The sequence below is a fragment of the Phocoena sinus genome, chromosome 11 (genome assembly GCF_008692025.1).
Source record: "Phocoena sinus isolate mPhoSin1 chromosome 11, mPhoSin1.pri, whole genome shotgun sequence".
Classification (NCBI taxonomy): domain Eukaryota; kingdom Metazoa; phylum Chordata; class Mammalia; order Artiodactyla; family Phocoenidae; genus Phocoena; species Phocoena sinus.
This window is the reverse complement of record NC_045773.1, coordinates 87,259,882-87,281,344: the sequence shown is the minus strand read 5'-3', so window position 1 is coordinate 87,281,344 and position 21,463 is coordinate 87,259,882. Positions and strand designations below refer to the sequence as shown.

Genomic DNA, 21,463 nt, shown 5'->3' with positions numbered 1-21,463 from the left:
GCATGTGAATTCTAACCCTTTCAACATCTTAAAGTAGATACTGGTCTCCCTACCTCACAGAAGAGGTAACTAGGCCTGGAGAGCTTAAACCACTTGCCTGGGGTCACACAGCTAATAAATATCTGAACTTGGATTCGGTTTCTGGTCTGCCATGCTATGCATTATACTGTGCACCTCCTGCTGATATGTATAGGAAACAAAAATAGTTTAAATTGATAAACCATATTTGAGAAGCAAATAAAATAGTGACTTTGTAATTTTACAAAAATAATATGAGGCAGTTTGCATATTTCATTAGGACCATAAAATACCATGGAGTGTGTTCATCGTTACTGAATCTTAAATGTTCAAGACACAATATGGATACCTCGTTCAACCCTCATAACACCCCCATGACGCGCGGATACTTACTCTGTCTCAGGTGATTCTGTATGGAGGCAAAAGAGAGGATAAATTATTTGCCCAAGAATTCTCAGATGGAGCTGGGATTAGAGCCCAGAGCCCACGCACTTACTGCTTCTAGAACAGCTCCCATTTGTTTCTCTGGTGATAAAAGTGCCCAGGTTAAAGGCCTCTCCTTCCTTTCCCTAGCAATACATGTATAACTGCTAGAGAAGAAGGAAATAATTAGAGGTTGACTATTGTTACCATCCCAACTGTCTTTATCTTTAACTGATTGAAATCTGATCCCTGAAGGTTCTGAACATCAAAGTTGTTTTTGATTTGGTTTGGTTTGGTTTGGCTTGGCTTGGTTTGGTTTGGGTTTTTTTTGGCATATATATGTGATGCTACTCTAATAGATGTATTACTTTAGTAGGATTTGATAAGCTGCACTTTTGAAAATTAAAATATGTTTTAAGAATTAGGAAGGGGGCTTCCCTGGTGGCGCAGTGGTTGAGAATCTGCCTGCTAATGCAGGGGACACCGGTTCGAGCCCTGGTTTGGGAAGATCCCACATGCCGCGGAGCAACTACGCCCGTGAGCCACAACTGCTGAGCCTGCGTATCTGGAGCCTGTGCTCCACATCAAGAGAGGCCGCGCTAGTGAGAGGCCCGCGCACCGCGATGAAGAGTGGCCCCCACTTGCCACAACTAGAGAAAGCCCTCGCACAGAAACGAAGACCCAACACAGCAAAAATAAATTAATTAATTAATAAACTCCTACCCCCAACATCTAAAAAAAAAAAAAAAAAGAATTAGGAAGTAAGTATGTTTAGAAATTAATCAAGGGAACAGTGAGATTTACAAGGGGGAAAAAGCATGTTAATCAAAGTTAACACTTTCTTAATGTGTCCTTAGTCTACTATGACTGGATAAATACGTGGATCTTTTTGATTGAACGAAGGTCATATCCTGCTTTGTTTCTATCTGTTTTGTAAAAGGCATTTCTAAATGGAATTTGATTTCTTAAGAATTATAAATCTGAGAGTTGATGTTTAATTAGTTTTAGTAAATAATAAAATTTCTTGTATTTGTTGCATTATAGCTTGAGAGATACAAGTGTGTCTTAAATTTCAAAAATTAATGACTTGGTAATGTTTAAGAGGTTTCTGGAAGGTTCAAGCCTTCTATTTACTTTCCAGAACTATTGACTATGCCAGGTTTTTCTCTAAAGTCAATTGTATACATTATTCTGCGTGTGTGTGTGTGTTTCTAAACTTTATCTTGCTATTGGTTATGTATCATCACTTCACCTGTAAACCCTCTTTATTTTCATTACAGTCTGGAAATACTACGTTATTTTATATTCATGAATGGTGCTTCTGACTGTGTGGAAATCGCAATAGTTGTGCATTTATATGTTTGACAATCTTGGACTTTATGAGAAAGTCCTTGTATTTCCTGTATTTCTAAATTACTTTTCCTTCAATATCACAGTGGTAGTGACAATTGAAATGTACAAAGCTAGCTGGCAACAGATCACTCTGTCACCTGAGAAACTTTTTTTCAATCTTATATTTAAAAACATATCATCAAACTCCTTTAATCAAGATGGTGAACTGGTACAGGGTGAAGATAATAAAAGAAGCACAGCATGGTAGAGGCAGGCTGCATTTTCTCTCTCCTGCTGTGTCATCAAGCTCTCACCTTGATCTTAGGGAGAATGGCAGGGTGGGCTTCTTGTGGGGCTGCGTATGGATGCCACGGTACTCCATACGATTCTGTGATGCAGACTTGCCCCCAGGGACAGGAGGGCGGCTTGCCACCATATGGGTCAGTTATGTTCAGATGTGTTAAATGTTTGAGTGAGGGAGGGAAAAATCAGTGCCCAAGAAAGAATGACTGTGTTGAACCCAGCCACAGATAAACCACAGTGCTGGTGTAATAGGTACCTTTTATATTTTGAGCAAAATTTTATGGCAAATGAGTTGGAAGGAACAGAGGAAGAAATTCTGTGAAACTCTTGTTAAAAGTTGAAGGGTGGTGGGGCTTCCCTGGTGGCGCAGTGGTTGAGAGTCAGCCTGCCAATGCAAGGGACGCGGGTTCATGCCCCGGTCCGGGAGGATCCCACATGCCGCGGAGCGGCTGGGCCCGTGAGCCATGGCCACTGAGCCTGCGCATCTGGAGCCTGTGCTCCGCAACGGTAGAGGCCACAACAGTGAGAGGCTTGCGTACCGCAAAAAAAAAAAAAAAAGTTGAAGGGTATTTTCAGGCTGAGAGCACAGGTACGTTACCTGTACTGCACCTTTGTGAAGCAGAATATGTTAAAAACCCAACCAAATGGTTGATGCTTTGAGACTCGCCTAGTCCTGCCCGGGGCAGCCTGAGCCCTGGCTCCCTACACCAGTGATCACCGAATGGCAGCTTCTGGGATTGCAGACACAGAACCAAGGTTCATTATTCAGAACTGGGGGTGGGACAGGGGCAGATCTTCCCTGAAGCTAGTAGAGCTTAAGATTCAGGGCCTGACACTTTGAGGGGCCCCTTCCAAGGCCCTGTTCTTAATTTTGTATTGAATTTTTCTTTTTTAAGAGAAAGCATCAGGCCCCACAGTGTCTGGATCTGTGAACCTACTGAAGTTATTTGTAGGGTGTGAGCGAGGCTGTGTGTATATCGGCATGGATGCCTCCACAGTTTTCTGGGGGAGCAGTCTGTAGTCCTCACTGCCTTCTCAAAGCCATCTGTGACTTAAAAAGGTTAAAGAACTCAGGCCTAGGAGAACTTAATCAGCCTCTTAGTTCTTGTCTTGTAAACCCAAGCTTAGGAAGTGATGGTTTAATTGCTAGAGGAAACAACTCAAGACTCTTCTACAGTTGTGGGCATCGATCACCAGAGACATAGCTAAGCATGTTTTTGATCAGTTGTATCTCATCTGGAATACTCATCCTCATATCCGTTCATTCACTCATTCGTTCGTTCATTCATTTCTGAACGCTTGCTGAGTACCTGCTCTGTGTTTGCCGCTGTGCAGGTTCCAAGAACCCAGAGATGAATTAGGCAACCTCTCTGCTTTTGAGGAACTCACAGAGCTTCCGTTATTTTAGCTGTAGAAGGCTGCATTCTTTCCCAAGGTTGAGTGCTGACCTTGGGGCTATTTTTAACCAATCAAAATGAAAGCTTGTCAACATATTCCCAGCTCCAAAGTATCATGCAGAAAGCCAATCGTACAAGAGAGCGGTTTCCCGGGGCAGGTCTGGGTGCAGCCGTCACTGCTGCGGGGACCACGGCTCCATCTGTCCAGCTGTGACCTTCTTGTCAAGGGCCCCCAGTGCAAGGACAGCAGCAGGGTGTCAGCCCAGATCCCTGAGGAGCCCAGAAGTAAATGATGGCTCGACTACCACTGGGGTTGAGAGATTCATCCTTGTGGACAAAAGCTATATTAATTTTGCAATCAGTGTCCTATAGTCAAAGCAAGAGTTCTTCCGTATCTATCACAGGCAAATATTAGCTGGTGGAAATTGGGTTGTGAAAGTTCTTCTCATTTCCCCATTCCTCTTCTCTGTCCCTCCATTACCCACTCAGCTGAACTCAGCTACTGTTGATTCTACACTGTGTCTGTTTTGCCCTCCTTTCCGTGCCTTCCGCCATCCTCCCAACACAGGTCCTCAGCACTCTCCACCTCATCTGTCGCCACAACTTGCCCGCGGATTCTCTACCCCCCCCCCCCCGCTCCCCTCAATGCACCCTACACCTTCGTGCCAGAGTTACCTTCTGTAAAGCACCCTTCCAGTGCTTCTGCTGTGCATGGCGGGGCTGCCATTCCACACAGGGGCCGAAGCTGTCCCCAGATTGTTCGAGAGTGTGGAAGGAAAGAATAAGCCACGTGAAATGGTTGTTTGGAGGCATCTTGTGCTTCTGTGGCTTTCTTGCACTTCCACAGCCGCGCCTGTGGCTCGCCCCCTCCTCCCAGCCCCGCAATGTTTCTTCCATCCCGGATTCTCCTTCCCCACCCCGCCTCCATCTCTCAAAGTGTTATACAGGTTTCAACAGGGGAGACACTGATTCTAAGGCCTGTGCATAAGGTGGAAATCTTATAGCGTGGAATCAAAATTACACGTCGAAACACTAGAACCTCCCTGAGAGTGGCCAGGTGCCCCCTGTCCCCTCCTCCCCGCACCTGCTGAGACGCATCAGGGGACAGAGACCCCCTACAGAGTCTCACCGTCATGTCTCCTAGCTCCTCGTGTTCTCCCCAAGCAGGGTTTCCCAGCCTTTCCACGTCAGGCATATGGCACACCAGAGTGGATGCAGAGGCTGCGTGTGGGGGTGGAGCCCTGTGGCCACTCAGACCCCTTCAGGTGCCCCCTGGGCGTCAGGGCAGCCCTCCTGCAGTGGTGCGTCAGCTGGGAGTCCCTGTCCTAAGGGACGTGTTTGATGAATAAACTGACTTCGTGGTTTTTTTCCTGTGTCATTCTTCTTTTCCTGAGTAGATATGGTTGCATCCCTAAAAGTTAGATACGTCTGTGATGACTCCACTCTACATAAATTCTACCCTTCGTGAAGTCGGCCTTGATTCTCTGTAAACACTGTTTGTCTCTTTCATATAGTTTGTGTATAATCTGGAAATTTATGAACTTGGTCTGACCCTTCAAGGAAAGGAACTATAGCTTGTACTTAGCTTGGCCTACCTGGCCTATGGTAGGTGTTTGAATGTGCCTGTGTTGAAGGAGTGAGTGATAGCTTCTTCTTACACCAAACTAAAAGCTTGTGCACAGCAAAGGAGACCATCAACAAAATGAAAAGGCAACCAGCTGAATGGGAGAAAATATTTGCAAATCACATATCTGATATCTGATGAGGGGTTGATATCCAAAATATATATAAAGAACTCATACAGCTCAATAGAAAAAAAAATCTGATTTTAAAAATGGGCAGAGGGGCTTCCCTGGTGGCGCAGTGGTTGAGAGTCCGCCTGCCGATGCAGGGGACACGGGTTCACGCCCGGGTCCGGGAAGATCCCACATGCCGCAGAGCGACTGGGCCCGTGAGCCATGGCCGCTGAGCCTGCGCGTCCGGAGCCTGTGCTCCGCAACGGGAGAGGCCACAGCAGTGAGAGGCCCACGTACCACAAAAAAAAAAGAAAAAAAGTGGGCAGAGGATCTGAATAGACAGTTTACCAAAGAAGACAGACAGATGGCCAACAGATGCGCGAAAAAGTGCTCATCAGCACTGATCATCAGGGAAATGCAAATTAAACCCACAGTGAGATGTAACTTCATACCTGTCACAATGGCCATCATCAAAAGAGATAAGAACTAACAAATGTTGGTGAACATATGGAGAAAAGGGAACCCTCGTGCACTGTTGGTGGGAGTGTAAATTGGTGCAGCCACTCTGGAAAACAGTATGGAGTTTCCTTAAAAAACTAAGAATAGAACCAACATATGATCCAGCAATTCTACTTCTGAGTGTTTACGCAAAGGAAACAAAAACACTAACTCAAAAAGATGCATGCATCCCATGTTCACTGCAGCACTATTTACAATAGCCAAGACATGGAAGCAACCTAAGTGTCCATCAATGGGTGAGTGGACAAGGAAGATGGGGCGTATGTATACAATGGAGTATTACTCAGGTGTAAAAAAAAAAGGAAGTCTTGCCATTCACAACAACATGGATGGACCTTGAGGGCATTATGCTAAGTGAAATAAGTCAGAGAAAGGCATAGAATCTAAAAAAACAAAACAAAACCGAATATATAGATGCAGAGAGCAGAATCGTGTTTGTCAGACACAGGGGGGTGGCAGGTGGGCGACAGGGGTGAAGGGAGTCAAAAGATACAAACTTCCAGTTATAATGTAAATGTGTCCCGGGAATGTAACGTACAGCATGCTGCCTATAGTTAACAGTACTGCGTTGTATATTTGGAAGTTGGTTAGAGAGTAGACCTTAAAAGTTTTCATTACAAGGGAAAAAAATTGTAACTGTGTTGTAACTAGATTTACTGTGGTGCTCATTTCACAATGTATACAAATATTGAATCCTTACGTTGTGTACCTGAAACTAATACAATATTATATGTTAATCATATCTCAATAAAAAAATAGCTCCTTCTAGGGATCCTTTGCTTGACTGATGTCACATTAGCGCTTTTTTTCTTATTTTGCATCCTTAATGTCTTTCGTTTTCCTCTATGTTTCCCTCTCTATAGGAATTCAGAAATATGCTTGGGAACCACCTGAATGCGGTATCCCACACCTTGGGTGCAACTCAGCAAGACTCGGCGAGTTCCAGAATGGCGCTACAATTGCAAAGGCTACACCAGGACTGTACACTGAGGATGTCTGTGGTCCTGGCTCTGTTTGCTTTTCTTTTTGCTTTTTTGATCAAGGTCTGTAATTAAAACACAACTAACTGAAGCATCAGTGAAGAAGAATAATGGGTTCGATCCCTGGTTGGGGAATTAAGATCCCACGTGCTACACGGTGTGGCCTTTAAAAAGTAAAATCTGTGAAGAGGAATGAATTTCTAATTAAAATCTTCAAAGAAAAAGAGAGCGACCACATCACTTCTCAAAGGGCAGTAATTTATACTGTCTCCCTGCCCTTCAGCCACACTCTTTGATGGGGCTTACCCAGTCTCATCTTGAGTTGGACTCATTGGTTATTTGACCTAAAACCCAACAGCTGCCACAGCGTGTCTTTTCAATTAAGCTCCCCTTGGTTTATTTTTAGCAAGAAATGCAAGCAAGTGGTCGCATTTTCTTTAAATCACCAATCTTCAAGTCAGAACCTGTTTGTACCGTGGGTCTGGTCACCTCTTCCTTATGTGGGAAGATTTTCCATTTTCAATAAACATTTTTACATGTATCTTTCTCTTTATGCTTTGTTTGGGGTCCCGATGCTACTACAAACATCTTATTTTCCACAGCAGATGTGTTCCTGAAAAGTTTACATGGAAACCTGTTTCTGGAACTTGAATCCTTTCAGAACATACAGGGAGAGCCTACCAATCAAACGACTCCTGGCAACATTCTGAGAAGTCTGAGGAATCACCCACTTCTTTAGCTCCCGCAGACTTTCAAAGACTGGACTTGTCGAAAACAAGCTCTGCCTCTTTTCTGACATTTTCGATGGATTCCATCCACTGTCTATTTCTACCTGACATCACTGGCCATTTACTAAATGAAGTGATTTCTTCCACAATAAAAGGAATTGTTGTAATGAGCAAGGCTTATGACTGTCAGCATTTGAATAAGTTATTTGGATCGTATAGCGCAGGGAAATCAGGCGCCCAGTCATTAGCACGGGACAGTTTTCATTTTTAAACGCCCATCCCTTTTCAGCTCTTCATTTTATCTCAAAATGTTTCAACCTCTTCTGTATCTTTCGAATCCAGATTAAAATTAAACTATAAGTCGGTGAGTTAAATACCCAAAACAAAAAACTCTAGTATCAGTATACTTCTCCCGACCTTGGTATGTGCTTCTAAGAGGAGATCACATTTAAAATGCAAGGGTTTGTTCCTGCTTCCTCTGAGTCCTGCAGTGAGATGTCCACTTGGGATCCCCCTGTTCTGGCAGCGAGAGGAGAGAGATGTGTTGGCAGAGAATAGGAGCCTGCCGGGTGCTTCCTTTCTTGAGATATGGGCAGTCATTTCTTTGTTAATAAACAGAGTGGGTTCCAGCGTGGTACTTATTTAATAAAAACCTAGCAGAAGTGGAAATGCTACCGAAAGCCTAGAGTCACACTATATAAGACATAAGAAAAGCTTCGCATCTGGGACAGATTGGAGACAGAAAGCTTTTTTTCTATTTCCACTGTCTCACTCTTTTCCTCTCACCCCCTCATCTGCTTCTTTCCTCCCCTCTAGCTCTGTAACTGTCTCTCCTCCGCTCTCGTCCCTTCACTTTTTCTTCTGTGAGAGTGATACACCCAGCAGTCCGATAGCCCCACGGCTCCTCACCAACCATGGTGGGGATTATCAGGAATTGTTCAGCCATACGGGATTGTCCCCGCGCCGCCGTGGCTGTTACATAACCCCAAGTAGGCTGCGACTCCACTCTGCTCTTAGGTCCAGAAAGTTTAGAAGCCCCACAGCAGGGACCAGATCATACATGATAGCAGCCACCATATTGGGGACCAGTTGGCAAGGGGGTGGCAGTGGTCTGGAGATCCAGCTTGCTTCTCCATGACCTCCTGCTAGAGGGATACGAGAGAGAAGCGTGGGTGGGTGTCAACCACTCAGTTATCTTGTAGACAGAATTCTGAATGCGACTGAGCCTGGGCGCCATAGGGGTAAGTGTGGCATCAGCAAAGCTGTTTCCTTTCCAGCTCCTCTCCTTCCTGCCCGTAGTGTGATGGCACATCTACCCTTTTGGGGTTAGGCCTGATGGTGTGACCTGTTCTGGCCAGTGCAAAGGGAGTGGAAAGGTCATGTCTTTCTTTGGGGCAGACATGTTCAAATCCAGTCTGCCCTGTGTTCTTTGCACCATAGACGTCATTGTGGACACACGTGTCGGGATGAAGCTTCCTCCAGCCTGGGTCCCTGAGGGAGTGCAGGGAGATCGCCTTCTGCCGGCGTGTGCTAGACCTTGTGTAGAACAAGAAAGGAGCCTGTGTTGAGCCACTGAGCTTTGGGAGCTGTTACCATGGCATAAGTCAGCCTATCCTGATTCACACAGAGTCAGGCATGGTAGTATAAACTTATCAAATGTGCTATCAGTTGACCTGCAGTTTGTAAACATAACTGTTGTTACGCCTTATATTTTCTTTTCATGTTTTTCCTTAGCACCAAAGTCTTTTCATTTTTCCTTTAATGCGGCCCTCTCTACTAAAACGGAAACCCGTGAAGAGATCTGTCTTCGTTCATTCAGGCTGCTATAACAGAATGCCATAGACTGGGTGGCTTCTATACAACAGAAACGTATTTCTCACAGTTCTGGAGGCTGGAAAGTCCAAGATCAAGGTGCCAGCAATTGGTAGCTTGTGAGGGCCCACATTTCTGGTTCATAGATGGCCGTCTTCTTGCTGCGTCCTCGTATGGTGGAAGGGGCAAGGGAGCCCTCGGTCTCTCTCGTAAGGGCGTTAATCCCATTCATGAGTGCTCTACCCTCATGACCTAATCACCTTTCAGAGGCCTCACCTCCCACCATCACATTGGCGATTGGGTTTTAACATATGAATTGGCAGGGGGCGGGGAGGACAATATTCAATCTATAGCAATATCTTTTGAATACTTGGGCCAGTTTTTTCCTTAAATTCTTTATTAGAGTAAAACAAAAGTGCACATACATGTATAAAAGTACGTGCATAAATCGTAGGGTGGCAGCTTGATGGATTTTCAAAAAGTGAACACATTGTAACCAGCACCAAGTAGGGTCCCCATGTACCTTCCCAGGCACTAACTCTGTCCCCCAAAAGGTAACTACTATCCTTATTTCTAATCATAGATTGGTCTGCCTGTTCCTGAACTTTATATAAATGCAGTCATACAGCAGACAGTGTTTTGTGTCTGCCTTCTTTTGCTCAGCGTTGCATGTGAGATGCATCCAGGTGGTTGTGTGCGGCAGTAGTTCATTCACTTTCATTGTGGAATAGGATTCCGCCGTATGAATAGACCACATTGTAATTATCCATCCTACTTTCGAGTTGTTTCTAATTTTTTGGCTATCAGCATAATAATGCTATAAACATGTTCTTGGGTCCACAGAGATGTGCATTTGTATGAACTTATATCGAGAAATGGAATTGCTAAGTCAGGGCGTTTGCACACGCTGCCCTGGTGTTTGGAAAGCGTTGTACCCATTTACGTTCCTGTCAGCAGTATCTAAGAGTTCCGGGTGCCATCCCCTTGTTGACGTGAACTCTGCCACTCTCCCCACTGTTTCTTCTCTCTCTGTCTTTTTTTGGGGTTTTTTTTGGGTTTTTTTTTTTTGTGGTATGCGGGCCTCTCACTGTTGTGGCCTCTCCCATTGCAGAGCACAGGCTCCGGACGCGCAGGCTCAGCGGCCATGGCTCACCGGCCCAAACCGCTCCGCGGCATGTGGGATTCTTCCCGGACCGGGGCACGAACCTGAGTCCCCCTGCATCGGTAGGCGGACTCTCAACCACTGCGCCACCAGGGAAGCCCTTTCTCTCTGACTTTGTTCAGCAGGCCTTGTCTCTGTTGTCTCTCATCCGTGAGGCAGCCCTGTTTTGATAATAATGATAATAGTGATAACCATCAACTCTCTAGCCTTTAAATGTGTCAGACAAAATGATGTGGACTTCACAAGTGTCCATCGGTCCTGAAAACACAACCCTGAGATAGGTACTATCGTTCCCATTTTGCTGAGAAAAAAGAAAAAAAAATTTAAAACACACAAGACTAAGTAACTTGCCAGGGGCACAGAGCTACTAAGTTCTAGAGGCAGGACTTGAACTCAGCCTGACTCCAAAGCCTGTGCTTCTAGGCTGTATACTCTTCCCGCTCCCATGACCCCGTCTTCACCTAAACTTGACCTGAACCAATAGACGGGTATCTAGGATTAACTCCTGTGGATGCCTAGGTTCTGGGGGGAGCCCAGCCTTTCTCTCCATGTCATCCCTTCCTGCTCCAAGAATGTGCATGGTACTTGATGCACTTCTAAAGGTTTAACAATCAAGTTTCTTTTCCTTCCTTCCTCTCTCCCTCTCCCTCTCTCTCTTTCTTTCTATCTTCCCTAGTTCATCAAGTGCAAGACTGTCAATAGGATAACATAAAAATTCTTTGGTGAAAACTTTGCTTTGTTGCTACGAAAATGTGTCTAAACATCAGATTTCCGTATGTCGTTCAGTCAAAACATAGGCTTTTCCATTGACTTCACTCCATGTTGAAAATTTCAATGTATATTATGAGATGTCTTGGAGGGAGAATTAGAGTTACAAATGAAGCTTCAAGAGGTTTTATCATTATAAAATAAGCATAGGGGAAAAACGTAAAAGGGAGAGAGGTAGAGAAGGGAAGAAAGGAGGGAGAGAAAGAAGAAAAGGTAAATGATAGGGGGGTAAGTGATATTCTTAAGGCTTGCCTGACCCCGAAGCCCCCCGGTGCTGCACTGAGCTCACAGGAGCGCCGCGGGACATTTTAAATTTTTGAGGGAAACACAGCGACACCTATCAGATACCATGTAAAACTATTAGCTCAAAGTAGTTCACAGTTTCAACAGTAAAATGCACAACATTTTTTGATGTTACCGTATCTTTGTAAGACTAGGTTTTAGGTGGTTACTGTGATAAAAAAGCAGGTACCAAGTGAAAAATCAATGTTTAACAAGGAATGAAGGTGATTTTATTTCAAGGTTTGAGAAGTTGTGCAGTGCCCAAAAGATACACACCTCCCATTAATAGATAATTATGGCAATTTTAGAATGAAATAGATAATTTATTTCAATTTACATGTATTATTTTTTCAAATAGTTCTTGTAAGAAATTAAGATACAGATATTTCTTAAGTTGTTAGGACCTACCTATTTAATAACCAGAGTGGTTGGCTGTTTCTTTTGGTCTAGGGGTGCCATGAATCAAGAAAGCTTGGGCATGTCTGCTGTATGATACAACCTAACCTAGAGCATCCATGCCAAATTTATATTTAATCTGCAGTTCTAACCACTTCTCAAAGTATTTTTAGTTTGTAAAAGTTAATTCATCGATAGCACATTTGATAAATTTATACTTGCTTTTCCACTGAGCTTGATTTTTTTTTTTTTTTTTTTTTTTTGGTGGTACGCGGGCCTCTCACTGTTGTGGCCTCTCCCATTGTGGAGCACAGGCTCCGGACGTGCAGGCTCAGCGGCCATGGCCCATGGGCCCAGCCGCTCCGCGGCATGTGGGATCTTTCCGGACCGGGGCACAAACCTGTGTCCCCTGCATCGGCAGGCGGACTCTCAACCACTGTGCCACCAGGGAAGCTCTGAGCTTGATTTTTATGCTGTTGAAGCCATAGAAGTTGAGTTAAGGAACCATGAAGGAGTTAGGGACCTGAATCAACTGGGTTCAGATCTCAGTTGTTTCCATTACAAATCTGAGGAAAATAGTATAGGGGAAGAGCATGAGATTTTTGACATCAACAAAAGTTTGGTTTAAATTTGCAGCCGGACCACTTCTTTCTGAGCCTCATCTGTAAAATAGGAACACAACTGCATTGCAGTGTCATTAAAGATGAAATGAGATCACATGTATCGAGTAGTGTGTCCTAGGCACACATCCTTCCTTCCCCTTTCATGATTCCTTTAGCCATTTAAACATGAAAACAAACTTTATAAATAAGGTTAGGTGTTTTAAATTTTGTTATTAACACATGACCACCCAAAAGAATTATATGTAGGATAAAAAGATTCTTGCCTCAAGGGACTTAAAGTCTAATTTTAACAAATGCAGCAAAGGAAGAAAAATTCAAAGAAAATGGATTGCAGCTGTATTTGAGGAGATCAAATTAATGAATGCTGTGTAGCACAGATTTGGGTGGCCAATCTAAGATCAAGAAGCGCATTTTTCCATGGCCAAAGATTAAAAGAGCAAAGAGATTAATAGGGAGGCCTAGAAGTCATGCCCTTCCCCACCCTACCTTGGGGTAAAAGGAAGTGCAGACACTATTATTCTTCATTAGTTTTTGGTCAATTATTTCCTACCAGCACTGTTTCCTAGAGCTCTATAGCCAAAATATCCCAACTGTGTAACAGGTGAAGCAAAGAGCTTCAAGTGGTCTCTTACGGTCTTCCTAATTTATGGGCATCTGGATACACTTACAAGTACTGGTGAGGCAAGTGCCCAGAAAAAAAAAATGTAGGGGGAAAAACCCCAGAAACCTTGGATCAAGGTGAGGGAAAACTTGGAGTTCAGAAAAGCCTGAAGAACTAGGAATTTTAACTCTCAGGTTTATCTAATCTGCTTTTAATATGTGTAATTAATCATTATAACTATAGATGTTATCCCAGACTGTCCGATTCCAAGGTCCAAGCTTTTAACTTCTGTTTTGAAGCCCCAGTTTCCATAAAGAGGAATAAAACACAAGTGCTTTTTAAACAGACCTAAAGATTTTCAAATAGATGTAAAGGAAGTTGTTTACTTATGACTCAATGTACTTGGGTCCAGCCTTTGTGACCTGAAGCATACCATCCACATAATGTATACATAAGTAATGAAGTAATGAGTCTAAGTACAAATTCCAGCTCATTTTGAATTCAGTGTTATCTCCCTCAAAAGGTCACTTTAGAATGACTGTTGACACTCAATCCTGAAAGAAATTCCTCATGCTATCTTGTGAATCTTTGCCCTTGCAGGAGGAATTTATGTGACATTTTACTCTTACAAGTGTAATCTGTTTTGAAATAACGAGAAATAATTTAAACAGTGAGTGAAGCATAAGAGTGAACTAGGTATATTGGTAGGAGTCCCTGGGAAAATTCTTTTGCGGGCCTTGGTTCTCTAAAGAAAAGACCTTGCGGCAAGAATTATTTTCTTTAAACCCTAGACTTTCCCCCCTGACCAGCATGAACAAAGAAAAGTCCAGGAGCGGGTGGAGTCACAGGTGAATTCTACTAAACATCGAAAGAATAATAAATACCAATTCTTCTTAAACTCTTACCAAAAAATGGTAAGAGGAGGGAACACTTCCTATCTCATTCTATGAGGCCAGCGTTATCCTGATATCAAAGCCAGATAAAGACACTGCAAGAAAATTGCAAACTAAAATCCCCTATGAATATAAGTGCAAAAATACTCAAAATATTAACAAATTAACTTCAGCAGCATATTAAAAGGATTGTTTACCATGACCAAGTGGCATTTATACCAGGAATACAGAGTGGTTCAATATAAGATCAATCAATTTAACATCACATTAATTTAAAAAGGGGGGGGCACGTGATCATCTCAGCTGAAACAGCAAAGACATTTGACAAAATCCAACGCCCTTTCATGACAAAACTTCTTAGAAAACTAGGAATAGAGGGGAAATTCCTCAACATGACATTTATGAAAAACCCACAGCTAATACTATACTCAGTGGTGAAAGACTGAAAGCTTCCCCCTAAGATCAGGAACAAGACAAGGAGGCCCACTTTCACAGCTGCTATTCAACATTGTACTTAGTAGTTCTAGTCAGAACTGTTAGCCAAGAAAAAGGAAGAAAAGGCATCCAAATTGGAAAGGAAGAGGTATTTGTAGGTGACATCATGATCCTGTGTATAGAGAAGTCCAAAGGATCCACGAGGAATCTGCTGGAGCTAATAAACAAATTCAGCAAAGTTGTATATTATAAGATCAACATGCAAAAATCACTTGTTTCTTTTTGGATTGTTTCACAATCCAAAAAGAAATTCAGAAAGCAATTCCATGTACGATAGCATCTAAAAGAATTAAATACTGAGGAATAAATCTCACAAAAGAGGTGAAAGATTTGTATGCTGTAAACTACAAAACATTGCTGAAAGAAATTTTTGCATATCTAAATAAATGAAAAGATATCAGTGTTCATGGATAGGAAGACTTAACATTATTAAAATGTCAATGCTACCTAAAGTGAGCTACAGATTCAATACATTTCCTATTGAAACAGACTTTTTTGCAGAAATGGAAAAGCCAACCTTTATATTCATATGGAATTTCAAGGGATCCCAACTAGCCAAAAGAATCTTGAAAAAGAATAGATTTGAAAGAACACTTTCACTGTTCACAAACACTTTCCAACTTCAAAACTTACAACATGGCTACAGCACTTGAAACAATATGGTACTGGCATAAGAACAGACATATAGATCAATAGTATAGAATAGAGATCTCAGAGAAAATTATTCCCATAATTGGCCAATTGATTTTTGATAAGAGTGCCAAGATCATTCAATACAGGAAGGACAGTTTTTTCAGCAAATGGTGTTGGGGGAACTGGATATCCACATACAGAGGAATAAAGTTGGACCTTTCCTTACCTTTCACCATATATGAAAATTAACTCAAAATGGATGAAAGACCTAAATAAAATTAAGAGTTAAAATTATAAAATTCTTAGAAGAAAACAAAACATTGGGAGAAATCCTCATAGCATTGAATTTGGCAACAATTTCATAGATGTGACGCCAAAAGTATAGTCAACAAAAGAAAATTTTTAGATTTCATCACAATTAAGAACTTACGTGCATCAAAGGGCACTATCAAGAAAGCAAAAAGACAGAATGGGAGAAAATATTTACAAATCATTTCTCTGACAAGAGGTTCATATCCAGAATATATAAAGAACTTCTATAACTCAACAATCCAAAAGCAAACAACCCAATTTAAAGATATGCAAAGGACTTGATTAGACATTTCTCCAAATAAGTTACATACACAGCCAATAAGCACATTTGTTCAACATCTTTAGTTATTGGGCAAATGCAAATCAAAATCATAATAAGATATTACTTCACACCCATTAGGATGGCTACCATAAAAAAAAAACACAAATAAGTAAATAAATAAAACCAAACCGAACAAAAAATAAAAATGTTGACAAGGATGTGGAGAAGTCGGAGCCCTCATACAGTATTGATGGAAATGTAAAATGGTTCAGCCACTCTGGAAGATAGTTTGGCAGTTCTTCAAAATTGAAACCTAGAACTACTGTATGACCCAGCAATTCCACTCTGAGTTATATATCCAAAAGAATTGAAAGCAGGGACTCTAATACATACCTGTACACCAATATTCATAGCAGCGTTATTTACAATAACCGAAAGGGAGAACCAACACAAATGCCCACCGATGGATGAATGCATAAACAAAATGTAGTATATACATACAATGGACTATTACTCAGCCATAAAAAGGAGTGAAGTTCTGACACATGCAACAACACGGATGAACCTTGAAAACATTATGCTTAGAGAAATAAGCCAGACACAGAAAGACAAGTATTGTATGATACCATTATATGAGGTATCTAGAGTAGGTAAATTCATAGAGACAGAAAGTAGAATAAAGGTTACCGGGAGCTGAGGAAAGGAGGAAAGGGAAGTTACTGTGTGATGGGTACAGAGTTTATGTTGGGTATGATGAAACAGTTTTACATACAGATAATGGTGATGGGTACAAAACATTGTAAATGTATTTAATGCCACTGAATCATACACTTACAAATGGTTAAAATGATCAATATTATGTTATACACGTTTTACCAAAATTAAAATGGCATTGTAGTCTAAAAGTGTATGGTGAATTTGAGAAACAACGTGGCTAGAGTGAAGGCTATATAAGAGAAGTGCCTAGAAATTAGACTAAAAATACGCTCAGGTTGTGAAAAGTTTTGATCCCATTGTAAGGAATTTAGACTTTATTTGATAGTCAAGGAAGAGCCACTGTAGGCTTCTGAACGGGCTTCTGAGCATTGCAGGCTCTGAAGAAATTGTTGTCTGAAAAGATAAGCAGTGACCGTCTGGAGGCTGGCCTGTTCTGTTGATGACCCAGGCCAATGGGCTCCCGTTTCCTGACCCTATACCGCCACTTTCGGAAATGTACAATGTAGTCATCACTTTTCAGGGGCTGTGAAGCAAGGCTTAAGGAGAGTTAAATCTCTGTCCCTGGTTTTGAGTTTTTTACCTGCTGCCAAGCTTCAGATGTGTCCATTTCCTAGAGAACCATCAGCAAGCCTCACGTAGCCCGTTGGGGATGGTTCCTGTCATTGCTGTTACTGACACTAGTGTTGCTAACATGGGGGTTTGCTTGTTTTACAGCTGTTGCTGTAACACGGAACTGGATGTGTGGGTCCCACCATTATCTCAATTAAGAAAGCTCCTCAGTAAGAGTCAGGCTCCTGTCTTTGTGTTCGTGCATTTGCTCTTTAATCTTTGCTTTGTGCTGTCACACTGAGGAGCTTCTGGGGACCTAGCAACCCTCTATCCCTCCCGCACCTGCTACCTTCTCTGCTTAGCTACCGTGATTCAAATCAGCGACTCCAGCTTTCTGGGTTTGATCTTCTGTATCTCAAATTCTATTAATACACCTGTTCAGTTAAGAATTCACATGCTCTATTCTCAACAAGTGGATGAGAATACTTAACCAAAAAGCCACCTGGGATAACTATCTCGGGCCGTGATCTTAGAGAGCAGATGCTCCTGGCATTTTGGTTCTCTGGTTTTTGGTTTTTCAGCCAGTATGATTTCTGCAACCTTACTTGGTGTCGTTTGAGATATAAGGGAAGGGCTTCTGCCGCCATAGAACCCTCATGGTCTACTACCCTCAATTCCAAGCTTCACAGGAAAACTCTAAATTCCTGGTTATTGGCCCATTGAAGAGTTAAAACTTGTCATGTCTACAGGACCGGGAAAACTAGGCTATAATTTGGTATCAACTCCATGTTTTGGGCCTGAGTAAATAAACCTGATTCTAGCATAGTCTCTCACCCAGGAAACAGTGGTGAATAGTCAATATCATATCTCATTTAGTTCCAAATCCGAGAATAAAATGGGAAGTCAAACAGAAGATGAGATGGAGCTTATAGAGTCTGGGTCCCCTCTAGAGAAAGTAAAGGAGCTGTTGAAATTTACTTTTAAATGTATTACATGGAGAGGCATTCAGGATGGCTTGGGTTTTGTGTCATTGAAAAGAGTGACCTGAAAGCCTCTGAAAGGTCTGCTCTAGCTGTTGCCCTGGACCTCTTCTCACCTTTCCTGTTTTTATATCTTTTTTCTCTCTGATTTTCCAACAGCTTTTCTTCTCCTACATCCCTTCCATGTGTAAGATCTCTAACCCTATTCACGCAGGATAAGATTCTCAAGCCTCCAATTTAGATCCCTCTTCTCTTTTTCCTCTTAACACAGCATCCTCCAAGATTTTTGAGGTTAGAGAGGTTGAAAGTTCCAAAGCAGTCTGACAAAAAGCACAAGTTGGTTGGATCCCAGTCTAAAAAATTTAATCTTATCAAACCAGCTTGCCTTGGGCAATCAGAATTATACCAGCTGCAAGAACATTCACTAGCTAGAAATGTCGTATTTCAGGTTGAAGAATATTTTTAATGCCTTTAGACACACAAATCAAAAGGGAAGTGGGGGAGGGGAGAAGCAATTTAACACCAGCTTTCCCTTACGCTATGGGGCAGAGTCAAGCTCTCTATCTGAGGAGCTGCAGTAACTCCAATTAATGTTAAAAGCAAAACTTGTGGCAACCCAACATTGAAGTCACAAGTGTGAACCCCCAGAAACTCACCACCGGCTGCCTTCTGCCAATCAGTCCTAAACAACCTGTGTTTCTCTGCAGCGTGTCAGGGAATTTCAACTTTCCTCCAGTTACTGCTGGAAATTTGAACTGAGATTTGAATAAGTTACACAGAAAGACTGTTCATTCTCAACGCTTGATAAAAGATCGGGATCGCTCTGTGTCTCTCTGCTTCACCCAAGACTTGGTCTTGCTTGAAAAGCATGAGTGGTGAACCCTGCAGGTGAGCCTAGAATAAGACAAGAGAGGCTCATAGGAACCATAGAGTTGGACCCCCTTACCTTATAGATGGCAAAACTGAGGTTAGAGGAGTTCAGTGACTTGTCTAAGATCCGTTCCTCTAGTCTGGAGCATTTCTGAACAGGAATCCCAAGTATTCTCTTTGTTATTGAGAAGCTTTGGGACTTACCTGTGTCCAGAGGTATATCATAACTGAATGTCTCTCTTGAGGCTCCGCTCAGGGCTAAGAGAATGCCTATACAGCCCGATGCCGGTTTGGGCCCAACTGCAACTGTTTCCATTCCCTGAGTTCTTCGTCCCAACCCCAGAGAAGGCAGTGGCGGTGGTGGTGACTGAGGCCACAGAGCTGAACTGACCCAGGTTCACTTTGTCTCTCCACTGGAATGGGCTTATAAAAAGTTGAGTTATAAAAAGAAACTTGAGCGGAGTTATAAAATTCATATTCCTCACACTCCTGAGATAATACACTCTTTGCTACAACTATGTTGTATTTAGGAATATAGTGATCACTCTTCTTGATTTTAGGCACCAGATCTGGAATCTCTGCCTTCCCCACGCCCAGAGGACCTTCGCATTTTCCTCCTAAGATTGACCCAATGGCCCCATTTACTCTCGGCCAGGTTTGGTATCTTGGATCGGGCCGCATTCCCTGCAGCAGCTTCTGACTGTTCAGTGCACACAGGTTATGGACCACCCACCAGAGTCACATAAAGCCCCATGGGCCCAGGACTGCCCAGTGTTTCGGGGGCCGATTTTCTCATTCCATAATTCTGTTACCATAAACAATGCTTTCATTATATACAACTTGAAAAGATGAAACGCCCTAATTCATCTTCTGTCATAGGGAAAGTTTCTCAGCACGTCGTGGTTGGGTTAAGATTCGAGGCCTTTGTGACTGGAGCGAGGAAACGCTCTCCAAGGCCATGAGAGAATGAGGCCGAGCCACAGTAGTTGGGGTCCCTGTTAAATTGTTGGGTCTGGAACAGGAAGTTAATGCTAAAATCCAGGAATGCAGATGGCAGAAGGACCTGGAATGTCACAGAAATGAGGAGAAGGGTCCTGGATAAGTACTTCTGAGGAAGCTGAAGTCACTAATTTGCCATTATTGTTTTTTGGTTTGTTTTTTGTTTTGTTTTGTTTTGTTTTTTAATTTTGGCTGTGCCGTGTGGCTTACAGGATCTCAGTTCCCCGACCAGGGATTGAACCCAGGCCACAGCAGTGAAAGCACCAAATCCTAACCACTGGACCACCAGGGAACTCCCTGACATTATTGGTCTTAGAAATCATGCTCAAGCGTTGGTTGGATTGGCACAAGAGTCAAGGCAGGTGGAAGCAGTAGCCAAAATACCTTAAAGTAAATGACATTATCATCATCATCTCCGTAGCCACATCTACATACAGCCAGGCATTCTCCCCAGCGCTTTAATATATTAGCTTATTTAATCCTCAGAGCCACTCACTCTGAACAATTATTCTAGATGAGAAGACTGAGGCACAAAGATGTGACTTGTCCAAGGTCATTAGCTGGTAAATGGCAGAGCCAAGATTATAACCCGGCAATGTGGAGCTACAGTCCTATTCTCAGCCAGTTTGCTTTCCTCTCTCAAGCTAGAGCAGGGGGCGGGGGGGCAGAGCACACACAGATGCCCTCAGACCATGAACACAGGAGGTGCTCCAGGTAACGTGAGGGCACTGGGAGAAACAGAATCCCTTCTGGCTGCGGGATGAAGACTTCCTGAAGGGGAAGGACAACTCGGCAGATGTTTGGTGCTATGTACCAAGCACTGTGCTTGTCATTGGGATAAAAGAAGTGAACAGGACAGACGCTGTCTCTGCCTTTGTGAAGCTTTGGGGCAATTGCAACCCAGCTACTCGAGGTAGAAAAATACAGGGAATCATCGGAGCATGGGAGGGACATCTAACCCAGACTGGGGAGGTCCATGAAGGCCTTCTAAAGAATGCTAAGTACATTGAAAGGGGCAGGCGCAGGTGTCATGAGATTGTGGGGCAAGCAAGGAGTATAAACCAGATTGCTGAACGGTGAGGGGATTTAGCCAGGCAGAGAGGTGAGATAGAATTTGGGGGAGACTGGAGTAGAAGATTGGCAGACGGGAGTACCTTTAACAGAAGTTATCCTACATGGAAGGACCTTCTGAGGGCAAGTTTTTTTCTTTCATCCGAAGAGTGAAATATAATTCCTAAAATTTGCCCTAAAAATCATCAAACAAGGAAAAGTAAAGCCCACATCTGAATTTTTTCTAATGTCTAAAACAAGAAAGCCACAGGCTGTATTTATTTAAGCAATTTTGTTTAGCTGCTCCTCTTTTCTTTCTCACCCTCTGTAGCAAAAAAAATTAAGTTCAGAACCTCTCAGTACTCATCAGAACCTCCCCTATCTTCAGAAGGTGGCAGGTAACAAGTTTTTCCCTTTGCAGATAATTTTCTCTGTCTCTTAATGTTTTGTAATCAGATGTGGTAGCTCCAACTTCTCTTTATTCCAAACGTAGCCAGGAAGGAATTTCTCAGACAATTTAACTTTTGATAGCAGGTAATTTTAATCCATTGCAAACATCAACCTGACATGGACTTGCTATCTTCATTATTTTAATTACTCTTTGGGGCCACTTACCTCCCCCC

General features: G+C 42.7%; 1 protein-coding gene across 3 annotated transcripts in view; it reads left to right on the top strand.

The window, feature by feature from the left end:
• The window catches only part of CDKAL1 (CDK5 regulatory subunit associated protein 1 like 1), a 659,509-nt gene extending 651,899 nt beyond the window's left edge, over positions 1–7,610 (top strand). For all 3 annotated transcript variants that reach the window (XM_032650160.1, XM_032650162.1, XM_032650163.1), the window contains one exon: positions 6,592–7,610. In XM_032650160.1, the coding sequence (XP_032506051.1) occupies positions 6,592–6,783 (192 nt within the window). In that variant the 3' untranslated portion in view covers positions 6,784–7,610. The remainder of the gene's footprint in view (positions 1–6,591) is intronic.
• Positions 7,611–21,463: the final 13,853 nt, after the last annotated feature.